The sequence below is a fragment of the Acomys russatus genome, chromosome 10, assembly GCF_903995435.1.
Source record: "Acomys russatus chromosome 10, mAcoRus1.1, whole genome shotgun sequence".
Taxonomy (NCBI): Eukaryota; Metazoa; Chordata; class Mammalia; order Rodentia; family Muridae; genus Acomys; species Acomys russatus.
In genome coordinates, this window is record NC_067146.1 from 11820580 (window position 1) to 11843990 (window position 23411).

At 49.1% G+C, this 23411-nt stretch overlaps 1 protein-coding gene across 2 annotated transcripts; it reads right to left on the reverse strand.

Moving 5' to 3' along the window:
• Positions 1 to 1462: 1462 nt before the first annotated feature.
• Positions 1463 to 21608, reverse strand: Cpa5 (carboxypeptidase A5). 2 transcript variants are annotated; one of them, XM_051151778.1, is made up of 11 exons: positions 21282 to 21608; positions 19799 to 19985; positions 18673 to 18807; positions 10473 to 10571; positions 9047 to 9148; positions 7320 to 7421; positions 6893 to 7003; positions 6223 to 6313; positions 3146 to 3345; positions 2340 to 2424; positions 1463 to 2021 (listed from the first exon to the last, which is right to left on the reverse strand). In XM_051151778.1, exons 1-11 carry the CDS (start codon positions 21395 to 21397, stop codon positions 1834 to 1836), a joined length of 1416 nt encoding a protein of 471 aa, XP_051007735.1. In that variant the 5' UTR covers positions 21398 to 21608; the 3' UTR covers positions 1463 to 1833. The 2 variants fall into 2 exon arrangements, with proteins under 2 accessions (XP_051007735.1, XP_051007736.1); XM_051151779.1 differs by having other exon boundaries at positions 19799 to 19880; positions 21282 to 21607.
• Between the last annotated feature and the right edge of the window lie 1803 nt (positions 21609 to 23411).

Here is a 23411-nt window from a genome sequence, read left to right on the forward strand (position 1 = left end):
AGGAATAAGCTCTTAGGCGAGGTTACATAGCAACCTTGGGGCACAGAGACAGCAAGCAGTAATTAGCATCAAAACACACAAGAAGAACCTCCAACAAATTCAAAAAGAGCTTATTGAGCCAGGTGTGATAGTTCACAAGAGGCCGAGGCAGGAGGATTGCCACTAGTTCAAGGCCAGCTTGAACGACAGTGTGAGATTCTGTCTCAAAAAATTTTTTTAATTTAAAAATGAGCTTATTAATACCAGTAATGCACTCTCCCATGAGGATAAAATGGAAATATTTGTGTAGAGGGCATAAAAGTCATAACTATGGCTCCAGCGTGCAGAAGTAGAGTTAATTTTATTTACCTATAGCTTATATTAATGTAGTCTGTGACCCTGTATTTCCACTAACAGAACTTCAGGTTGGAAATTCCAGCTCGATTAAACCACTTGCAGCTTAAAAAAAAACAAAAAACAAAAAACAAACAAACAAAACAAAAAAAACCCTCAGCTTCTTGTGGAAATTTTAACCAGAATGTCAGTCCTCCTCCGTTGCTGGTGCTTCCTCTACAGATAATTCAGGTTTTTTAGGGGTTAAGTGCCCTGACGTCCCTGGGGCTTCTGTGGCTGGACTTTCACATGTCCATCTAATGGCCAATATGTCAATTGCTCCAGGCCGTACAGGCCATGGCCTTGTCTTTCACCTGCAGATTCATTCATAGTCTCTCTCTCTCTCTCTTTCCCTCTCCCTCTCCCTCTCGCTGAACTTTCAATAGCTGCAGCACATATAGTTGCCTCTAATATCAGCCCAGCACACTTCCACAGATGCTTAGTGATTTATTGCTTAGGCATCATAGTGGATATGGGCCTTGTCTAGGTTTGATATAGTTCACTATGGGTTTGATCACCTAAAATCACCTCCTTTCATCAAGTGTTTCTCTTTTTGCAGGCTGGATGGTGGGGGCTTTTTTCCTATATCTTTCTGTTTTCATTCTTCTCTGTATAACTCAGGAACTGGCTTATGGGCATCCAATCCAGAACACACACACGCATACGCATACGCACACGCACACGCACCTGCACACGCACGTTTGCTCACAAAGGGCCTGACTTATTCCTAAACTAGTGTTCCTGCCTTAGGCTTCCACAAAGTTTTCCAGCCTTCAGTTGCTCTCTTGCGTCTAAGACATAACAGCAGGCCCTGTCTCCCTGCTCCACCATAGTAAGTTCTGGGGAACACATCTCCCTGGGACCTCATGAGGATGCCCTCTTCTCTCAGTACAGCCCTACTCAGGACATGCCTAACCTAGAGTAACAGCTTAATGATCGCAAACCAGGACGTGTTCAGATTCAGACATGGTGGGGTTAGTGCGACCTTTGAGTAAACACCTTGAACGTGCCCTTCATCTCATCCTCTGAGAGGAAGACGGAGGGAAAGGACCTCTTCTCCCTCAAGGAGACAGAAATTTCACCACAAGTCTGGTGCTCTCTGGATCGTAATAAAATGTCAAAAACTGCTGAAACAATGTATGTTTTGGTTGGTCCCAGGGAGGAAAGAGAGAGAGAACAACAGAGCTCAGGCCTCACATTTTCCTGAAGGCAGTGGGGGTGGGGAGGTGTCCCAGACATGTCAAGTTGCCTGAGGGATGCCCAACCACCCTCTGTCCTTTCTGACACTGAGCCCAAAGAGGTGGCAGCTAACACTAGAGGCAGTGAGGCCTGTTCAAACTTGCTTCTATTTTCTAAGGGTCCACGAGGGTGTGGGGAAGGGTTGTGGAATTGGGATTCAGGAGGAGTTCCAGGCCTTGGGGAGACAGGGAAAGGCCAACTGCTCTGGCTTCCACAGAGTGGCTAATAGGGGTGATTCAGGGTATGTTTCATGATGGTCCGTATCGCCATCCATGTCTCCTGGGCTGTGGGAACAATCAGTGAGGCCGGCAACAGGAAGCCATATTGTCCAGTGTCCCGGAGCTCGAAGCTGAAGGCATACTTGATACCGCTGTCATAAGCCCAGTCCACCGTGATCCCACTGGCTACATCTAAAAAGAAAAGGGCCAAAAAGTGCCCAGAGAGCCACAGGATGCAGAGGGCTCCTGAGTGGAAAGTGAGCCCACCTGGACCCAATCGCATCAAGAGCTCCCTGATTCAGGCCTCATCCTGGGCCCTACCCTGCCCACCCCCAGCCAGTTTTCCCCCTTGCAAAATAAGCTGATAGACTTTGACCAGACATCAGGATCTGTGCAGCGATGCTGCAGAGCAGCAACTGCCTGGATACCACCAAGCAGCCAGCCCAGCTAGGTCAGTGGTAGTTCTCAAGCTGCACCCGGCCTGCCCCCCGGCAGATAGGGCTCACTCACAGAGGGTGGTACTGATGCTGCCAAAAATGTACTCCATCCCGTGCACCTTGTACAGAGCCTTCACTGCATCCTTGGCAAGATTGAACTGCAAATGACAGCCAGAGAATAAGAGGCCGGGGATCCCCCAACCCCTGCACAGTCAACAGCTGTGAGAAGCATGGGTTTGGGAGCCCTGGAATGTTGGGGACAATAGGCCATATAGCCAATGTTCAGCCATCTTGTCAGAGCCTGCACTTTTAAATCTCTGTTTTTCCCAGAGCTTGCCTTTCACCAGAAACTAGCTGACCCTGTTGTGGGTCGGCAGTTAGACTAAAGACAGATAGAGATGGAGCAACCCTGTTATGGTTTAGCAGTTAGACTAGACAAAGATGGAGCCAGATACCCTGTATGGCAGGACATTATGACCCTGCCTGGAATTCCCTGTGTTTTGAGAAAAGCCAGCAGCTAGTTACTATAGCAATATGCTCCCCTGCCTCCTGACTTATAAAAGCTGCTGCCTGACTAATAAAGTTTGAGGGTTTGATCAGTCAGACTTGCTCTCCTTCTTTGAGTCTCGCATTTTCAACAGGTGAACTTCCTCCCGAGTTTTAGTCAAACCCCGCCAGCTGGGGCAACTGGAAGTTGACCATAAAGAGAGTAAAATACCTCCAGCTTTGAGCTCGATCACACGTGAGACCAGCTCTACTGTTTCTCCTTCCTACAGGGTCTCCCTATCATTGACTCATCCTGGGAGTCAAAAGTCTGAGCCACCTGGGAGGTACCAGGTGGGCCCTCTGCCTTCCCACACTCTAAACCGCCCGTCTCACCAGCTCCTCGTGGTTTGGCACAGGCTCCAGAGAGTGGCCATAAGGGTACATGACCATCTGCGAGTAGCTATGGATGGAGATCAGAGCCTTGACGTTCCCATGGCCTGTGATGAAGTCCACGATTGCAGCCACCTCTGGCTCCGACTGAGGGCCGGGCCCCCGGTAAGTCTCTGAGCAAGGGTTCTTGTTAGAACCATTTCCTAAAAGTAAAATAAAACCACCCAAAAGGTCAGGGTACCCAAGCATGGTGAAACAGTTCACAAAACACCCCGCCCCAGGTCTTGCAAGGTCTTTTTGCAATGTGGCCAAGGTCATGTGACTGTTTCTGGCCAATGGAAATGTGAGCAGAAATGTTTCGTCTGCTTCTGTTTTGAGGCTGTTAGGGCCATGGGGGGGGGGGGGTGGCTAGACCAGGTAGTGCACGCCTTTAATTTCAGCAGAGGCAAAGACAGAGTAGCCAAAGCTACATAGAGAAACCCCAGCTAGAAAGAAAGGAAATGGGGTGACTCCACATTCTCTTTTTGTCTGTCTGTGTGATGGAAGCAAAACCTCTGGGCAAAGCAGCATGCTGGGTCCCGCTGTCACCACTGGAAGAGGCAAGCCAGTGAGAGCCAGCTGCCCAGCTGCCCACTTGGGACTTTGTGCACAAGATAAGCTGTGTAGTTGCTGATGTACTCCTTGGCCTCATCAGCATCGAGTCTGTGGGTTTGCAGGGAGCAGCCGTGGCACAGGCTTTGTCCTCACTGCGTTTCCCTTGGAGAGGCAGGCCTGCTTGGGAAGATGCATCCAGCAGCAACCTGAATGCTCTCCCCCACTCCCAGCCTCCCCTACTGAGCAGCACTCCTTTGGTTGGCTCTTTTGGGGTTTGTTGCTGGTCAGGGGCTCAGAGGCAGTATCTGCTGAAGCTTTGTCCAACGCCATAATAGCCCTAGAAGCCCCATGGACTTGTGGGCCAGGGAAAGCCAAAAATGGATCCCCAACGTTGCCTGAGGCTAGTCTGAGAATCACAGACAAGGCTTTTGAGAATGTTTCTCAGGGAACCTAGTTGGAGGAGAGGGCAGAAAGGAGTTGAGTGTGTGTGCGTGTGCACACGTGTGTGAGTGTGCATGCGTGTGCGCGTGCACGCGCGTGTTCATGTGTGGTAAGTACTCTATTACGCAGCTACACTCCCATGCCTGTGCTTCCAGTTTTGGTAAGTTGAGCTTGTTGCTTCTCTTAGATGCTTTGTTCACTTGCTTCCTTCCCCCAGAACCATGCCACACAGTGCTAAATAGAGCTGGTCAAGACTTGTGGGTTAGTAACCCCACTTCCTTCTTCCTTTCTCCCTCCCAGCAAAGAGACCTCCACCTTCTGCAGCTTCCACAGCGTACCAGAACAGCCTCGGGTTGTCCCCGGGAGCAGCCCAGGCCCCTGCAAACCATTCCTCCTCAGGAGCGCAGGTGAGGGAGGCACAGTGCTCTGAGACGTGCTCTCCGGACTACAGGTACAACGGTTAAGAAAATATGAAAACCGTAAACTAGATCTTCCCACCTGAGTCACTTGTTATTCCTGGCCCCAGGCAGCCCCGAGGCTGTTCTGTCGGCAAAGAGCACATCTCCTCTTGGTTGGGTGGTCCTAGCCTAAGGTTGGGGACCCGGGTTAGAAGGGGGGAGGGCAACAGCCCCCCCAGGCTGGTGAGGGCTAAGCTCACAGTGGCCCTGTTTGTTGTGTCTGTTGAGCTCCTTGCACCTGCTCCACTTGATGAGTGACTAATAGCAACAGCTGAGCAGAGCAAGGAAAGCTTTGTCTGTGTTTGCAGCCCACGCAGGGAGAGCCGTTCCCCTGCCAACGGCCAGGTGGCTTTGCCCAAATATGGAGAAGCACTTCAGGCCATTAGTTCTGGTTTGAGCTAAGCAGAATAAACCAATCTTCCCCTGACCAAATGGGAATTAGCTGCCTGCCTCTCTGACGTCCACAGCCAAGGTCCTCTGAGCCTGCTGCCTCACAAGTACCTGCTAATGGATTCATTAGCTGTTTATTTTTCCTTCTCTGAAAAGAATGTAATTTGTAGCAAAGGGACATTTCTGAAAGCACATGGTGAATTATTAAAGCACTAATCTTTGGGTAGTGGGATTATGGGAGCTTTTCCACCCCTTTGGGCTCACTCCTCCATAATTGTTTCTTACATTGTATATCTACAGATTTTTCCTTTATTTGTTCATTTACAGAGAGACAAGTGTTATTTTCTTTTAGAGTTTATCTCCCTCCTAACTGGGCTACCTCAGTATTTGTGAGCACTGCCAGGTCTGAGGGCCCTGGTTGCCCACCTAGGTCAACCCTGGTTAATTTGGAGACAGGCAGGTCTAATTTCACACAGTCATGATCTCTTGCCGCAATGGTTGCACATGACCCTGATCCTCAGACAGCCACCATCATGTGACCTGGGTGTTTTGTTCTCCATCCTTTAGAAATTCCTTTATTTTTCATCATGAACAAGGTCCAAGAAGCCAGATTTATAGCGCTATAGACACGTAGATCTAGAGTGTTCTATCATCAGTTTGGCCACCAATTTATGAATCTTTGTTAACAGCAGTGGCTTGGTCTCCCTTGAGGAGCCTACCCTTGTCTCCACTGTGGAGTATAGATGTGGCAACTGGGGCTGAGGGCTGGGTGTATTCCTGAGTACCCCAACTGGTCTTCCATCCATCCATCCATCCAACTGCTTTGCTGAGAGCCGCCAAGCCAGCCATGGATGGTATAACCCTGGCAGAAAGCTAGCCTCCTTGAGCCTTTCTCTCCCATGTTCAGGATTTGATACTTGCAATGTGCCTTTGCTTTAGTAGCTAAGGGTCCCCTTAAATGTCCCAACGAAGGCTTAGCGTATGAATCCACATCTCACAGGTGCAACTTCACCTACAGTCCACTATCAATCTTAACTCTTTGCTCGCCTGACCCTGGTGATGACACATATATATTAGCCAATGATGTTGCCCATGTTCCCAACTTATGAGTCAACACACTCTGATGGTATGGGAGAACCTATTGAAGACCAGCCACTCCCCTCAGGTCCTGCCCCCGAACACAAAAGTGCATCATACCTCCAAAGCCTGTCTTCCAATTCCTGTTGAGGTCCACGCCAATACAGGCGATGCCTGGCCAACTTGACTTGTTTTTTCGCCACAGGCGATTCTGAAAAAGCCCAGGTTATGCAGCCTCATTAATTGGGCCCACTCTCAGGAATGGGAATGATGATATGCTGGCCTGTGAAAGGGGGAGGGGGTCCTAGTGGGGCAAGAAGGAGCCTCCAGAGTCAGGATGGGCCAGACTCTGTGCAGATCAGATCTGCCGTGGTTCAAGTGAGGCCTTGGGGAGAAACCTAATCATGGGCTGTCAGTAGAAGCTTCCTTGGGCAGTGGGCAGGTTGTTGGGCAAGATGGCTTTAATACCATACCTTGTTTGTTTGTTTTGTTTTGAGACAGGGTTTCTCTGTGTAGCTCTGGCTGTCCTGGACTTACTCTGAACACCAGGCTGGCCTTTAACTCACAGAGATCCACCTGTCTCTGCCTCCCGAGTGCTGGGATTAAAGGCGTGTGCCACCATGCCCGGTTCTAATTCCATAGCTTTAAGACCTCAACAGCCCTCTTTTTTTCTAGTCAGGCTCTCTGCAGAAAGCCCCTGAAGAAGCCAGCTCCAGACGCCACCATGATATTTCCCTGTCCCCATCACTCACTCCAGATGACCACTATTGGGCGTTCCAAGTGTCCTTACCATGCTATGAGTAAAAGCAAAGCCATCAGGGTTGGTGACAATCTCTATGAAAATGTCCATGGCATTCAAAATTTTTTTCAAGACATGGTCTTTGCCATATGTAGTGGCAATCTGTAAGAGAGGGTGACAGGAGGCAGCCCTTACCAGGTATTCCTCAGAGGTGTAGTAGAACTCTAACCCAGCCAGTGGCTACAGAAAGAAGTCATCAAACAGCCCACATGGAACCAAAAGCAGAGGATAGCCTGAGCTCCCTACTTGTAAAAGGCCAGAGCATAATATGATGTTCCAAAGGACAGGAGGGGTAGGGAACCCTGAGTTTAAAGGAACAGAGTCAAGACTTTGAGCTATGGGTTCTTTCAAATATGCAAGCATCCCTCCCCGGCTGGTGCTCCCTGGTGCTATTCCTCAGCTGCCATCCCCCACTGACCTTCTTCGAGATCCAGATGCCAGTGGCATGAGTGATCCACTCTCGGGAGTGAATCCCACTGTCGATCCAGATAGCTGCACGATTGAAGCCTCCAGTGCTGAACTTGGGGGAGGAGGGGCGGTGGGGGGGGGGGGGAGGAGAGACAACAGAGGTGTGACCAAACAGCCATGGTACTGTCCCTCAAGGTGCATCTTCACTGTCGGCTAGAATGAGACTTCACCGGAGGCAAGAAGGGAGTGTGCACAAACACCTATCAAGTTCCAAGCAAGTACTACTGTAGTCTTTGCCTTACAGGGGCATTCTGGAAGGACCAAGCTACCCACCTAAACCACAGAATTTCCCAAGACTGGTAGTATCTTATGACTTGTGTGCCTCTCAAACTTTAATGTGTCTCATGGAAATTGTAACCAATATTCACGTCATGTGCAGTGGGTTTAGGGAGTGGCATAAAGCTTGCATTTCTAATACAGGTGATGAAGTACTGATGTTCAAAGCCAATTTTTGAGGAACAAGGTCTGTATGGAAGCATCACCTGTCAATAAAAAGCGAGTGGCCTATTAGCTGGGGCAGGAAAGAAGGAGGCGGGAATTCTGGCAGAGAGAAAGGAACTCTGGGATAGAGTGAGGGGCGGGAAGATTCGTCATGAAACCGAGGAAAGGTAACCAGCCTGGTGGCAAACATAGAATAAATGGGTAATTTAAGTTAAAAGTTGGGGAATGAGCCAAAGATGATGGCCTAGGCGTTTACTCATAAGTAAAAGTCTCAGAGTCATTATTTCGGGAGGTAGGGCCTGGGGGGAACTCCATACAGTTACAAAGGTCCTCTTAGAGATGTGGCAGTGCCTGGTGAGAGATCAAAGCAGAAGCAAATTCAGTCACGGCAAATTTAAGAAGGCCATGTGACTGTTCAGAAGCATCTACCAGAGCCCTGTGAGAGCCTCCTTGACGTCCAATGAAGAATACCCCATATGGTTCACATGCCTAAGCCCAGCCTAAGGCTTGATTCTTTTCTTTCTTTTTGTTTTTGTTGTTTGTTTGCTTGTTTTTGTTTTGTTGGTTTTGTTTTGGTTTTGGTTTTGGTTTTGTGGTTTTGTCTTTCGAGACAGGGTTTCTCTGTGTAGCCTTGGCTGTCTTGGACGCGCTTTGTAGACCAGGTTGGCCTCGAACTCACAGCAATCCGCCTGCCTCTGCCTCCCGAGTACTGGGATTAAAAGCGTGTGCCAACCACCTGGCGGATTGGTTCTTTTCTAGGGGCTTGTGCTACCCATATTGTTTCCATTATGACCAAGGAAGGGCACTACAGTGACCATGTTCAAGCTGTGTGTGAAGGGCTAGAAGGTTTCTCAAAAGCTGCACACCTGCCTAAAACCTCATTGCCAAATGAACCCTATGTGCACCTGCCTGGCTTCTCACTCAGCAGGTGAAGCAAGTTTGGCAACAGGAAGGGCTCTGACTCACCCACACTCATGCCAAGCTGAGGTGACAACTGCCACTCCACAGCCCTGTGTCTTTAGCAACCTACCTCTACTTCCTGCCTGGGTTGCTGCACTGCCCCCTGTCCATACCTACAGGAGTAAGTGTCTGATGACACAAAGCTCATGGCTCTGTAGTATAGTGTGTACACATCCTCCCTAGCTGAAAACCCCACCCAGCCACATACCCATGAGCTCTGTCTTGTGATAGAGACGCTCACTCTGTGGTCTCCTGCCTGATTCTATGGGCTCTTACCTTCAGGACAAGAATTGACCGATTTTCAAAGCTGTTGCCGATGTGAATTTTGGAGACCAGATTAGAATGTTCAGCTACAAAGTTGTCAATCCAACTGTATATCTGAAAACGACGAAGACTTATCGGACCGTCCGTTACATGGTGATGAGGGTGAATCCCAAACATGACAAGCAATATTGTTTGTCCCGCACACCTTCTTTATTGCTTCCTACATCCCCTGGGAGATCAAGAGTTGCAAACCTGGCCAGGCTTGGTGGCGCACGCCTGTAATCCCAGCACTCTAGGAGGCAGAGGCAGGCGGATCTCTATGAGGCCAGCCTGGTCTACAAAGTGAGTTCTAAGACAGCCACGCCTACACAGGGAAACCCCGTCTCGAAAAACCAAGCCAAACCCTTAGAGCTAAAGGACACTGAGCTGTGGCCTGGCTGGAATGCCAGGCTCCTCATCCTACACTTTGACCTGAGAGAAAAAACATGCATTGAGCTCACTCAAACCCCAGACATGTTCGGCCTGGGACACCACATGTCTATAATCCCAGCCCTCAGGAGCCAGAGGCAAGAGGATCAGCACCTCAAACCAGCATGGGCAATATAGAAAGACCTGTCTAAAAAATAAATAAATTCCTAGGCATGGCCTCCATGGATCTCTGTTGAAAATTCATTCTCTTGTCTTCACTCTGTGGTCCGCTTTATCTATTTGACAGATCTCATAAACTGTGGAGTGCTGTTTTATATCTTTTTCATTCCTTCTAGACTCAGCAGCTTGAAGGGAAGGGTAGTATTTTATTTATTGTTGACATCGATAACAGTGACAGTCTATATTAGTTCACTTTCTTGTCCTTTCAATATTATCAATGAATAAACATTAGGAAGAAAATGGATTCTCCGTTACAGGTCTTGTGAAATGAGGAGAGTGATGACGTAGACAGTATCAATATTGTCATGTCCTTCGCTAGACAAACAAGACCCAGTCCTTGGGTTTCAGTCTAGAGTGGAAGTTCCTATACTCGCCTGTATGTTCCTCCTTAAACACAGTGACCAGCGCTGTCACTATGCCCCAGCTGGCTGTGACTATGATCATACATTTTCTCCAAGTAAAAGCAACTACTTATTTCTACAAGATGGCTTCCCAGTGTGCCTGCATTGCCACCACACATACCTTCAAGCATCCGAAGCTGGCATCACAGAACACCAGGACTGGTCATAAGGAGGCCAATGCATCACTTGTCAGGGGCGGGGAGATAAAGGCAGCCTCTATCTACTTTGTTCCAGCCTGCCACTAACTAGTCCTTTGCCCATGTTTACAGTACACGTCTGTGTTCCCCATGTTTAGAGTCGCAGAATCCTCCTCTGCTCTCTGCCTCATCTTGGAGATCCCAAGGGCTTCTGAAGCGCTAGGGTCCGGAGCTTGCCCAGAGTGGACCTACCTCCTCCAGAGTGTGGTAAGAAGAGTAGCTGAAGCTATTGGTGCTGCGTTCCAGCCTGCGCGACCTTGCCATGGCGTCTCTCTCTTGGTCCAGCAGCACCTAGGGGATAAGGAGGCACACACTAGAAAGGCAGAAGAGGGCTGGACCCGCAGCATCGACATGACACGGGGGAACGACCCGCCATGATTGTGTGCTATGCCACAGAAGAGTATATGGTTGGAAGATGCCTCTCATGGACCGGCATCCTTGCTACCACTGCCCAAGTGAGCACAGGGCCAGTCTGGCTCTGCCCCCGACTGTGTGGAACTTTCTGTAGCCTTAGTTTCCTCAGCTTAAGGATTGGGACAACAGTCTTTGCTGTGCTGCCTCGCAGGATAAAATGTGATGGGTATAAAGGTGTGCTAAGAAATGCTCATATGTTCCTTCCAGTGTTGTTTTTGTACTTTAAAACACTGAGCCGTGGGCACTGGCCACCCTGGGGGAGCAGATGACCGCACTGATTTCCAACGTCAACTCTTCTCCCAGGAAGTAGCCTAGACAATTGGTATCCAAGCCACTCAGAAAGTCAGATATGGACAAAGCCAGCCCAAATCATAATGAATGTGTCAATATTCTTACCACGTCAAACTGGCTGCCAGACACAGCACACATGAGCCGGAAGCCATGTCCTTGAGAGCTGGTTTGCTGCTGGCATTCAACCTTTTGTGTAATGCTTCCCACTGACCATGGGGGAGAGGGGAGGGCAGTCAAGCGCTGGGCTGAGGTGGCTACTGACTGCTCAGATTCTCTAGTGCAGAAGTCACTGCTGGGACACTTTTCCCAGTTTAGGTAAGAGTGTGATAGGCCCGCACTATCTGACCTAAGGCACTCCAGGACTAGCGATGATTCTTCAGTGTAAAAAGTATCCAAGTCCTTCTGTCTCAGGATGTCAACCAGCATCCTCATCAACCCAAAGGGGCCTCTCCTTAAGCTTTGGGTCACAGTTTGGACATTGCCTTATTTGGAGACCAGTGCCTTTGGGTCTCTGAAGTATCTTTATCCTCGTGTTCTCTCTCACTTGATCTGGTCAGATGACCAGATTCCAGGGAAGGAATTAACTCATGGTGTTTTAGAGATAAAACAGATTGGAGAGGTGACAGCTCTTCAGTGCAAAGCTAAGAAGTGGCAGAGATGAGATAAAAACCAGATCTTCTGGTTCCCAGCATTGGATTCCTCAAGCCCAGCTATCAAAAACTCAAGCTAGCAACAGTAACATATACAGAGAGATATGCTTATTTGTGTGCGTATATAAATAAATATAGATAAAGAGAGGAAACAAGTATGCAAAATGTTAACAGCTGAAAACTCTATCGTATTATTCTTGCAATTAAAAAGTTTTTTTTCAAGTAATGAAAATCAAGTACCCTCAAGCACAGGAAAACAAGACATTAAAATGCCAAAAATAAATATAACAAAAATGCTAATGGTGCCTGTTTGAATAAGATTAGAATTTTGAACATTTTTCCCCCATACTCTCTTTTTACATTTTGGCAGCAAGCTTATACTACTTCAGTGAGCAAGGACTTTTAAGTGAATAAACAATGCCAGAACCAGAGCCTTAATGGGTAACGTGAAGTGCCAGCTGCAGTGTCTTCAGTCCCTGGGGCTGGGGGAGAGAACAGGTCCCCACCAGCTGCTGTGGATGGGGCCACTTGTACACGACTCTCAAGTTCATAGATTATAGATTTTCAAATGAGCCTGGAGATCAATGTCTGGGGCTCAAATGACTCCATCTTCAGTAATTATAATTACCATGTTTCTAGCTAGGCTGGTGTAGCTCATGGCTTTCCATTCGGGCAGAGCCTGGGTAAGTCGGCCTGGCTAGAAGAGGCCTTGTCCTTGGGGACCACTCTCAAGCACCACCCTGGGAATTTCTCACAAAAAGAATGTGTCTTCTCCCCAGGAAATCCACCTAAATCTCACCAGCCCACCATGACCAATGTATGTCTGTCACTGAGGGCTGGTTCAACCGGCTGTGGTAAGCAGCTGTTAGCAGGCTGACAACCGGGTCCAAGCTGGATGCCAAGTACCCACCAGAATGAAGTTATGTCGGGAACTCTGATGTCCCAGGGTGTAGTAGGGCTTGAGTCAGGCTTGGAGGATGGGGAACGGGGATTGGGAGCAAAGTCCTAAACAGCCCAGTTCTTCCAACATGGCGCGAGACACCCACAGGAAACAGCTCTGAGGGGTTCAGCCTTTGTTCCAGATATCAAGTCGGAGGCAAGCAGGAGGTCGGCACCAAACTGCAAATGTCTTTCCAAACACCCTCCCAGCCCCATGAACCGGTAGGACACTCTCCTAGGAGCTGGGAACCCTCAGCCCTCACAGCTGGACCTCAATTCCAGGAACACTAATCTGCTCTGGCCTGAAAACTGTGCAGATGTTTGCTCCCTTCCGGGGGTGAGGGGAAAGGGTAAGAGCTCAGAACGAGGCCTTGCATGGGCTCAGGATGTTGAACAACCCTGTCAGGCTCCTTGGGGAGAGAGAAAAAGAAATTGAATGAGACGCTCAGAAGCCAGCCATTTGCCTCCCTGGAAGCCAAAACTGACATGGACAGTGAGACCTGAATGTTAATCCATTCATTACAGAGAGGAGGGAGAAATAGGCCTTAAGCAAAAAACAAAACAAAACAAAACCAACAACAACAAAAAACAATAGCACCCCCATGGTGAAGGACTCCAAAGGTGGAGCTGAGACCCAAAAATACACCAGATCTCCTAGCAGCCTCCAATCCAACCACAGACCTCCAGGGAGGTGGGGAGCCGGGGTTTCAGCAGGGGTTCTTCCCCCCCCCCCCCCACCCCCCCCCCCCCATCTTTTTGAGGCCTAATGTTTGCTATGTAATGTTTGCCATTTACCGGAGGGGCTACTGACCCGATGTTGTTTAAATGGAGCCCCCCAGCAATTAAGGCTGAACCCCTGGGCCATGAAAGCCAAGTTAAAATGCCACACCCAAGCAACCGTCTTGACTGCTGAGGTGGTAGGTGGTATAAAACACAGTGTGGTCCCTGGGTTAGGCTGCCTCAGAATAGACAGTAATACTGTCCCTAGTCTGGGCTCTGCCTTTTTCCCCTTGAATGATGAGGGTCATTTTATCATACACTTTAGCACATGCTCTAGAGAGCTGTCATAAGGACCAACCTGGCACGGCAGTAAATACTAGCTAACTTTAGCTAGGAGGTAAAGACCATGCCGGGAGAGAGAACAGATACAGCTTAAAGAAGGATGAAAACCGACACAGGGACAAGATTGTGAAAGCAGTGAGCCAACAGGCCATGCAGATACCTGCTAAAACAGCATTCCAGGAAGGGCACCAGCAGGCACAAAGGCCTTGAGATGTGAGTATGGACAAGGGCCCTGAGGCAGAAATGTACCAGGAAAGTTCTAAGAAATCAAAAAGACTGCAGGCACTGGAGAGCAAGGATGGCCCGGAGTGGAGTGGCTCTCTTGGAGCCTCAGTCTTTTCAAAAGAACTTTTAGTTTATTTTGAGTTGGAAAGAAGGCTCTGTAGAGCTTGCTTGCCTGTGTTCCTTCCTTCCTGCATTTATTTATTTATGAATGGCAGTCTTACTATATAGCCAACATGAAACTTAACATCTTCCTAGTTCCACCTCCAGAGAGGTGGGGTACCCAGCCCCAACTGCTGAGGGTCAAGTAGGGCTAAATATAATTGGGTTTATATATTTTGTAAAGGACACGTCCAGCTGCTGCCTTGAGAACGGATATGAGGGAAGCAAGGATAAAGTTGGGGAGAACAGTTAGACAGTTTCTGGAACAGAGCCTGGAACCCCTGGGATCCCAGCTCTCATGGAGGCTAATGCAGAGGCTGTGGAGTTTTAGCAGAACTCTGCTGGACACGGCTGGAATAGGCCCTCGGGGAAGGTTAGGCTGAGCCACAATGATAGCCTGAGGTGCATCAGAAGTGTCTGAAGAGTCTGCAGCATTTGTGGTCAGCCGGATGGAGGGTTTGAGAGGAGAATCCAGAATGACTCCCCAGTTTTGTACCCAGAGGCTCCTGAGCTCCCCCAGATGTGGGCTGGAGTTGAGGCGGCTCCCTTTATACCTGTAGACTTTGCAAGGACCCTTAGACAGCCAGGGCAACCGGTAGGAAGGTACCAGGGTGCAGGGAAGACCCCAGCTGGAGACAAAAGGGGGTCATGAGGAGGTGGAGGTGAGGCAGGCTTAGTTCTGTTGCCCTGGACCAAAGTTTAGAGAGCAGCCTTGAGTTTCCCTGCAAACAGGGACACTGTGGTTGACAGAGCAACCAGGGAGCTAGGAGAGCCGGGCACAGTACAGAGTCCTAGGAAGCCAGAGTGGAAACACCACTGAACTGCACCCAGGAAAGATGTGCAGTTAGAGCCCACGTGTCCTGGGTGTCCCCTTTGCTTTTGTTCGGGTCCCTTTTGGTGAAGAGAGGGGCAGACAGCCTGCTAAGGCGGATGATGGGTGGGCAGAACAAATAAAAGGTCAGGATTTCTAGTTTTGTTCTAGAAGGAAGCAGAGAAATGGGGGAGGGGTAGCTAGAGAGAGAAAAGAGATGGGATCAGGGGGCTTTTTTCTTCCAGATGGGTTCAATAACTGCCTATTTGTATGCTGATGTGGACAAGTCAACGGAGAGTGGAAGGTGGTGAAGGAGTGTTTACACTAAATTGTATTCCTCTTTGGATGGTCAGAGCACGGGTGATTTTTGTTTTCTTCTTGTGCTTTTCCCCTGTTTTCCAAATTATCTAACATGAATATTTATTAATTTTGTAATCAGAAAAAAGCCATTAAAATCCGAAGCACTGATTGCTCAAGTGAAGCTTTTCTGAAGTGACTCATCCCAGAGAGGAAACACACACACACACACACACACACACACAGAGAGAGAGAGAGAGAGAGAGAGAGAGAGAGAGAGAGAGAGAGAGAGAGAAAAGAACGAAGAGGTGAAGAAAAATTAAATGCAAATCAAGCATCCTCGGAATCAGATAATTTCTTGCCTGGCCCACTGCAATTTCCCGACCAGCCTCCTGCCTGTCACTCTCCCAGGCCCTGTTCCCAGCTCAGCAGAGCCACAGTAACTGGTTTCTGAAATGCAAATCTGGTGGTGTAAAAGACCCTTCTAAGCCTCCCCTCGGCCCACCTGGGGGGGAGGGCGGGGCGGGCTGGGGGGTAGGGGACAGAAGACACCTTTACATGAAGTCCTGTCCCATCATTAAATCTGGGTGGGGGCCTCCTTCCCCTCAAGCCCCCCATCCCCCTCAGCTTGCTCGCTCGCTCGCTCGCTCGCACGACGCACGCCTGGGTAATTACCGCTTCACAGTCCCAGTGACGTGCAGTGCCTCTGGTATCCGCTCCCATAGCAACCTGTGCGCGCTCCATCAGGGCACTCACCCGCTCCACTGTAATCACCCGTTTATTCCCCCTCCTTCTCACCCACCCCCAACTCTCTCCAGCTCCCCTGGATACAGCCCCAAGTTTGGTGGATTTGTTTTTGTTTTCAGTTTTTGCCGTTCCAAGCTCCTCAGCACACAGTAGGCGTGTGTGTGTGTGTGTGTGTGTGTGTGTGTGTGTGTGTGTGTGTGTGTGTGTGTGTGTGTGTCCACAGGCGGGCAGGCGGCCGGGTGAGGTGAGTGGAGCGGTCTTTCTAAGCACTACCAGATGCAGAGGTAGAAAAGGAGGAAACGGGTCCCCTCCTCAAAATTCTTCCCAGCCTCTGGACAAAAATCAAAACCACCAGCAAAGTTTTCTACGATCGGCGGTGCTGAGCCCTCGCGGCCAAACACACACCTCCTTTTTCTTTGGCTTCTCATATATATTGATCCAGCTTGCACTTATTAAGGCCTAGCCAAGCCCAGGGGTGCACAGATGGACAAGAGACATGCACCTGAGTCTGGGGGAGACCAATATATCAATAAAGACCCACATGCAAGTCCTGGACACATTGACATCACTCGAGGCCCATTATTGAAGGTTTGTTGTGATGAGGGGATGCTGCTGGTACTAGGGCTGAGCCTGTGTATCTCACATGAACTCGCTCCATATCAAGCCGGGTGTGCAAAGCCCTTCTAGCTGTCCATGCTTCTGAGCCGCTGGCCTGCAACCTTCCCCCATCCTCACCACAAATCAACCAGGAATAACAGTCTCTCCCACCCCTGGCGCCCTCAAAGCCACAGAATTGACCTCAAGGGTGGCAGTGTGAGCTTGATGCTTTGCAGATTGTTCGTTGGAGATTTGCCTTGCAGAGGCTAGAGTAGAAAGTTCAGGGCATTTTCCTGGGAAGGAGTGGCGAGTCCCACAGGAGTTTAGGCTTGGGGAATTCAGGAGAGGTTCTCTCTAGAGGGGCCGATGAGAGGGCAGCTCAGGAGTGATCCAGAGGATGTCCCTGACATGCAGAAATCAACAAAGTTTGTTGTGACTTCTGAGTATCTGTTTGCCAAATGCTGCTAGGTTCCCAGGGCTGGTGCAGCAGACGAGGAGAAATGGGAACTTCAAAATAGAGGCATGGGCTAAAAATGAGAATTCGGTTCTGCTCTTTTGATGTGGTAGCCTCTTTTGTCTGTGTGAGCTTCCCCATTTTTGTTTGTGGGGGATTTAATTAGAGAAACATCCCACCCCCTCATGTTGAGCGGGGAAACAGATGTGTCTGATGAGGGATAAAGGACTTTGAATGGACCCAGTGCCCCAGCCTTGTGCTGGCCTGGGAAAGGAATGTTGCCTAATGCGGTGATCCCTTGGCATGCGGTGTCAAGTGTGTGCGCGCTGGAAGGCTCCGTGTTCCCACACTCTGAGCCCTTAGAGGAGATTAGTGCCGAGCAGGGTGGTTAGAGATGACTCTCTGTGGACACAGTTCTACAGGTACATAGGCAATCTGCACAAGGATGCAGCCTGGGAGCCTTAACGTCTGAGTGGTACCCAAAGATGTTCTGTGGAAGGAGGATGAGCTACAATACTTCTCCCACGCCTCATTCTCCGTGATGGGCATGCAATACACGTGAGGGCCAGAGTCAATGTTACATGTCTTCCTCAATCACGATCCACTTTTTTTTTCTTTTGAGACCGGGTTTCTTACTGAACCTGGTGTTCTCTGATTGTAGACTGGCTAGCCAGGAAACCCCAGGATCCCCCTGTGTCCACACCGCCACCACCCCAGCCCTGAGATCACAGGCGGCAGCTGTGCTTGATAAGAGAGCTGGGTCTTGGGGATATCATTGAACACAGGGCAGATGAGACTTTCCCAGTGCTCAGAAAGGACAGGGAGATGTGGAATCAAGTAAGACCCTTTGCGGTTCTCTTTGTCATAGCCTGAGTCTGCCATCCTCCTCAGGCTGCTGGAAGTATCCCCTCAGGGGAGATGCTCAGGCGCATTGGGTACGGAAAGGGAGGCAAAGCATAGTGAGGGTGCCTTGGGCTTCTTGCCCCCACATGATCCCTCTGGCACTGTATGACCTAACAGAGGGAAAGAGGAAAACACTAGAGAAGTGAAAGAAATCATCGGAGCTGCATAGGAAGGACCTGAGCCCTCTCCTGATGTCTCCGTTTCCCCCTCCTATGCTTTCTGGTAGCTGCAAAGTCTTCCAGAAGAGGATAGGACCACAGTTGCCACACTCTGCCTACCTCCACGAGGAAACTCTGTCCCCGATTTCAATTTTCTCTTAGAAATGTACATTTTTCGTGTTTTATTCATTTTGGCTTGGTTTTGCATGTGTTCGTGTGTGCTGTCTTCTTTGCTTTTCGTTCTGAGACAGGCTGTCAGCTGGCCTTGAACTCACTACACAGTTCAGGATGACTTTGAACTTATGATCCTCCTGCTTTACCGCCCAAGTACTGGGGTTACCGATGTGTGTCACTATGCCCAGTTTTGTGTCTCACTCTACACAGGGCCAAGCACCGAGACCAGGGCCACATGCATGCTAGTCAAACACTACCAAACTGAGCTACTCTCCAAAGCCTAGAAATGTACAATTTAATTTCTTCCATAACATGTCCACAGACATACGTCTGGGCATCTGTAAGCAATGTGTCTGCTCTTAGCCTGAGGTTGGGGTTTGGTTTGTGCCATTGTTGTTGTTGTTGTGGTGGTGGTGGTGGTGGTGGTGGTTATTCTTTTCCCCCTCCATGGTATGAACCAACCAAAAGGGAATATGGGAAGTGGGATCCTCACTGTGACCCAGGACCTCACCTGAATGTCCTTAATCATGACGCTATAAGCAAGGCCGTGACGCTTCAGATAAGCTTTGACGTCATGCAGTTCAGAGAAGGGAACTCGCATGTCCACAGGGAGGCTAGGTCTGGCTGGGCCACGCCAGAAGTCCACCTTGTTCACAAAGAAAAGAAACAGCTATGTTTATCATCTGTCCATATAAGGCATCCGGGAGGAGCACTAGGTTTCTTTTTTATACTTCAAAGGGATCCAGTTCCATTTAAAAATTAAAATAAAAATCCTAGGGTATACAGACAGAATAAAGCTCCTCCTCACCAAGGTTCCTTCTCCACTTCCTAGTGACTTTATCTCCTAGCCTCACTCACTTATTGCAGTTTCACCTGGAGCCACAGAGCCCTGAGTTCCTACAAGTGACAGTGTCATCACCCAGAACATTAGGCTGGACAAGAACACAGGTCAGAAGGGGGGCATCACTTCTTCTAGCCCCCTGAGAAGCAGAAGAGGCAAGCCTGGAGCCCATGCCCTGTGTCTCCGCCTACACATTTGTAAAGATGGAGGCATGCACGGAGAGAGTGGTAGAACCCCTCACTGATAGGGACACTTGTATAAATAGCAGCAAGCTCTGGGCCACATCCAGAAAAAACTGGTTGTTTTACAAGCCCTCAGACAAAAGCCCCCTATTATAATTGTCAAAGAAAATGTTTTCCATTGTGAAAACTTGTAGAGGACAAATGTTCTTGGACACAGACACCCAAGCTGACAGACACAGACCCAAATACAACACATTTGCCAAGTGAAGCCATTCCGATTGGAAGGCAGATGTGAGCAGCCCCTATGCTACGTGGCACCACAGCAGGCACATCTGTGCTTTCATATGGCTTTAGGACATCGTAGCTGTTTCCAGAGTGTGTGCTCAGGACCCCGCCCCCTTACACAACAGAAGGGAAAGCTAAAGGAATCACAGCTCACAAAGGCCACCCAACTTCACAGGATGTGTCCCTACCATGTGGCAGAGAAGCCACAGTGGACTTGTCTGGAATCTAAATGATCATTTTTGGAGACCTCAGGAAGGAAGGTTTGGGTTTGGAAGGAGCAGCTGATGTGCAGGTGCTGTGACAGTCATGTCCCCAGGAGTAATCCTCACCTTCTGGGGCTTCAGGCCCTCCAGATCCCTGAGAAGTGACAGCTGCTTCTCATCTTTGGCCAGGACTCGAAGAACCTGGTCTCTGGGAAAACATGGGGAGGGTGAAGACAGCGATGGAGCCTCCTGGGATGCTGGGTGGGCTGAAAGAGGCAGCGTGGAGAAGAAGGCAGCCTGGACTAAAAGATGGCTGGCGCAGAAGAAAAAGAGATGGAGAGGTGGGAGGGATCGATCAAAAGGATCTGGGGACCAATGACAGCTCCATGTGCTAAACTCCAGTGGAAGGGGAGATCAGAGCACCCCAACCTTGGTGAGGAGCTCAGAGCACCCCAACCATGGGGAGGATGGGGAGGAGCAGTGCTTTTTTCCTTTCATCTGGGTAGGTGGGAGGTGCTAACTGTGAGCTCCAGCATCTGAACCTGGCATGGTTCTGGGCCCCGGGAGGTGACTCCCTTCCTAAGCTGTGTCTCTACCTTACTGAAAGCCTGTAGAAGACCTGCCTTCTGGGGCACCGGGAGGCCTGGCACGTTCGCATGAACCTGCTGATGGTCAAAGAATGACGCTAGCACACCTGCTTTTGGTATGTGCATATAGTCTAATTAGGACTACTAATGTCCTCAATAATTTGAGGAGAAATATAAACCTCTGGCCCGAAAGAACGTGTATGAAATCTGTTGCGTGCAATTTTAGGGGTTTTTAAATATTTTTAAGTGTGTATATTAATTATACTCAGTAATGGGTTTCATCATGACATTTTCATGTGTGCATATAATGTGTTGTGACCCTATCCATGCCCTTCTCATTAGCCTCTCTTGTCCCCTCCTACTTCTTCTGACACCTTTCTTCTTCCCAGCTAGTCCCAATTTTAGGGGATCCTCTCAGAGCCTTGCAAACATGACCTTGAGCTTCAGATTCAGAATTCTAGATTTGGAGAGAGACGATACTGTAGCCAAGATGTCTGCCCTGGAGCATGAGTGGGAGACCAAGGAAGCTGAAGTGAGTTCTGGAGGAGGGCTAAAGCTTTTGTCTGGTCCCACTCAGGAAGACCAACAAGACAGACAGACAGACACACACACACACACAACACATGGAAACATAGATATACACACATAGACACACACACACACACATAGACACACACACACAGACACACACACATGGAAACATAGACATATATACACAGACATACACACACACATAGAAACAGACATATACACACAGACATACACAAACACACAGACACACACACAATAGAAACATAGACATATACACACAGACACACACACACACACATAGACACACACACATAGAAACATAGACATATACACATAGACACACACAAACATACACACAGAAACATAGACATAAACACACAGACACACACACAGAAACATAGACATGTACACACAGACACTCACTCACTCAGGGAAGTTAGGTCCCCTCCCTCCCAGACAATCTTCCTTCCCAGCAAGCAGCAGCCACTCACCCTGTGAAATTCATTTGGCCCCAAGCTACAGCCAGGATGAAGGCAAAGATCAGAAGTGTCCGTGTGTCTACAGGAGACAGCCCAGGGCCTATTCCTCCTCCTAGGGTGCCCTGCATACTCTTTTCTCCAGGAAAACTTCAAGAACTTTCCTCCAGACTGGGCATGGCCTACGACAGCACATCACCTAAAGGCTGGCAAGCCTGACCTGAGAATGAACATAAAGTTCTAAGGGGGTCTCGCATGTGGTACCCACATGCCAGGCCTTGGGGGTGGGGGGGCCAGGCCAACCCTCCTTCCTCCTTTCCTGGGAAGGGACTGGAAAAAGGAGAAAAGTTAGACAAGGCCCTGGGCTTTTCTCTCCTCTGCAGGGTGGGGAGGAAATTCCCTGTTCCGATCGCCTCAGGAGCACCCTCCATCTCCAGAGAAAAAGAAGAAGCTGGCAGCCCTCGGCTGTCTTCTCTGCTCTCCTGCTCTCTTTCCTTCCTGTCCACTTACACTGTCACTGTGCCACACACTCCTTACACAGAGCGGTGAGAGCATCATCGGAGAGTCAAGGGGCTCAGAGTCAGAGAACTGGGGTGCTCAGTCCCTGGCTGAAAGAAGTGGGGCCTTTGACCCCGTGTGATCTCCGTGAACTAAGTCACCGGCCGGGCGGTGTTTAAAAAAAACACCTTCCCTCCTACCTCACAGGAGGCCTGGGGTGTTAGATGAGGCAACCTGGATGGATTGGCTTGGTGGAGCCGGTGACATGTAATGTCTGATTATTCTGAAGGCATTAACTCTCAGTCACAGGCCTGTACTCCCGTTGCAACAGGGAAGATGAGGAGAAAGGAGATAGATATTGTCCCTTGACTCTGTCGTCAGGTGGTCACCACTCTACTGAGACCGGTGGAGCAATTTCTGCAGGCCACAGAGGCCACGACTGTCATTTGTACAGTTCTCAACAAACAGCAAGGTCTGTTTTCTCGGTCCCACTGAAGCCCTACACGCCCCACCCCCTTACAGTTTGGGAATAGTACTAATAAAGCAGAGGTCAGTTAACAAAGTAATCATCTTGAAAGAATGAAGATGGGGTCTGGCTGATACAGAACGAATCTAACAGAAAATCCGAAAGAGGTGGGAAGAGTCTGAGCCAAAATTCAACAAAGTTGTTCGGTCCACAAAGGCCACTTAACTGTCACTGGAGATTCTCAGCAGCCCTCCCACCCCTACCCACCCACACTTCCCCACAATGGCCAATTAGCTGGCCATGTGTGCAGAGGGGGGTCACTCTTCTATTGATAGCTGGCCCGCTCTCTCCACCCTGCCTGCCCCACTCCATTATTTCATGGGTCAGCTGTTCAGACGCGCCAAACTCTCCTAGAACCCAAGCTTTGGAAATGCTCAGAAAGTAACATTAGCAAAGGGGTAAGGACCTGGAGAAGAAAGCAATTGTACAGCTTTAGTAGCCACAAGAATAAAAGAAAGAGCTGGCAAATAATAGCTCAGAAATTCAAAAGAAAGAAAAGCGGGGATGGCACTAGTCACCGAAAGCACCCAGCATCTTCTTGTTCAAAAGCATCACTTTAAGCCACTAACAATGAAACAACTATCCCTGTACTTGGTTTAGGAATGGGATAGAGCTGGAAAAAGAAAGAGAGAAAGAGAGAGAGAGAGAGAATTAGAGTGAGAGCTAAGGCAAGGAGAGAAAAAGAGGAGTGGTTAGGAATTCTGGAGAATTCTATGCCAGCACTTCCAACAGAACTTTTTACGATAATGGAAGCATTCCACACACTGCCCCACCCCCACCCCCGACACTCCACCCAAGAGGACAGTCAACTGGCCCCTTGATGTGTCTGGGAAATTTTCTCTTTCACTTTTATCAATTTAAACAGTCCTGTGGAGGGAATTGTACCACTATCGGACAACAGAATTCAGTGAGAATTTAGCCACCCTCCGAGTACCATAGCCAATGGCTGAATTTGACGTAGAAACACATATATGTGTTTTAAAAAAATAGTTCAAATGGCTTCTTACCTATAATGAATGGTTTGTTAATCCTTTACTCAATAAACAGTCTCCTGGGGTGCCTACTGTGTGCCAAACACTTGCTGAGATCTGGAACTAAAACAGTGCAATATTTCTAGTGGG

What these genes read in the sequence shown, in the direction of transcription:
- Cpa5 (XM_051151778.1), bottom strand. Translation starts at nt 21,397, where the DNA reads ATGCAGGGCACCCTAGGAGGAGGAATAGGCCCTGGGCTGTCTCCTGTA. An exon ending in GCATCTGGATCTCGAAGAAG is followed by an intron (nt 7,004 to 7,319) that starts GTCAGTGGGGGA and finishes CCTCTCTTACAG; the next exon opens with ATTGCCACTACATATGGCAA. An exon ending in TTGCTTTTACTCATAGCATG is followed by an intron (nt 6,314 to 6,892) that starts GTAAGGACACTT and finishes GGGCTTTTTCAG; the next exon opens with AATCGCCTGTGGCGAAAAAA.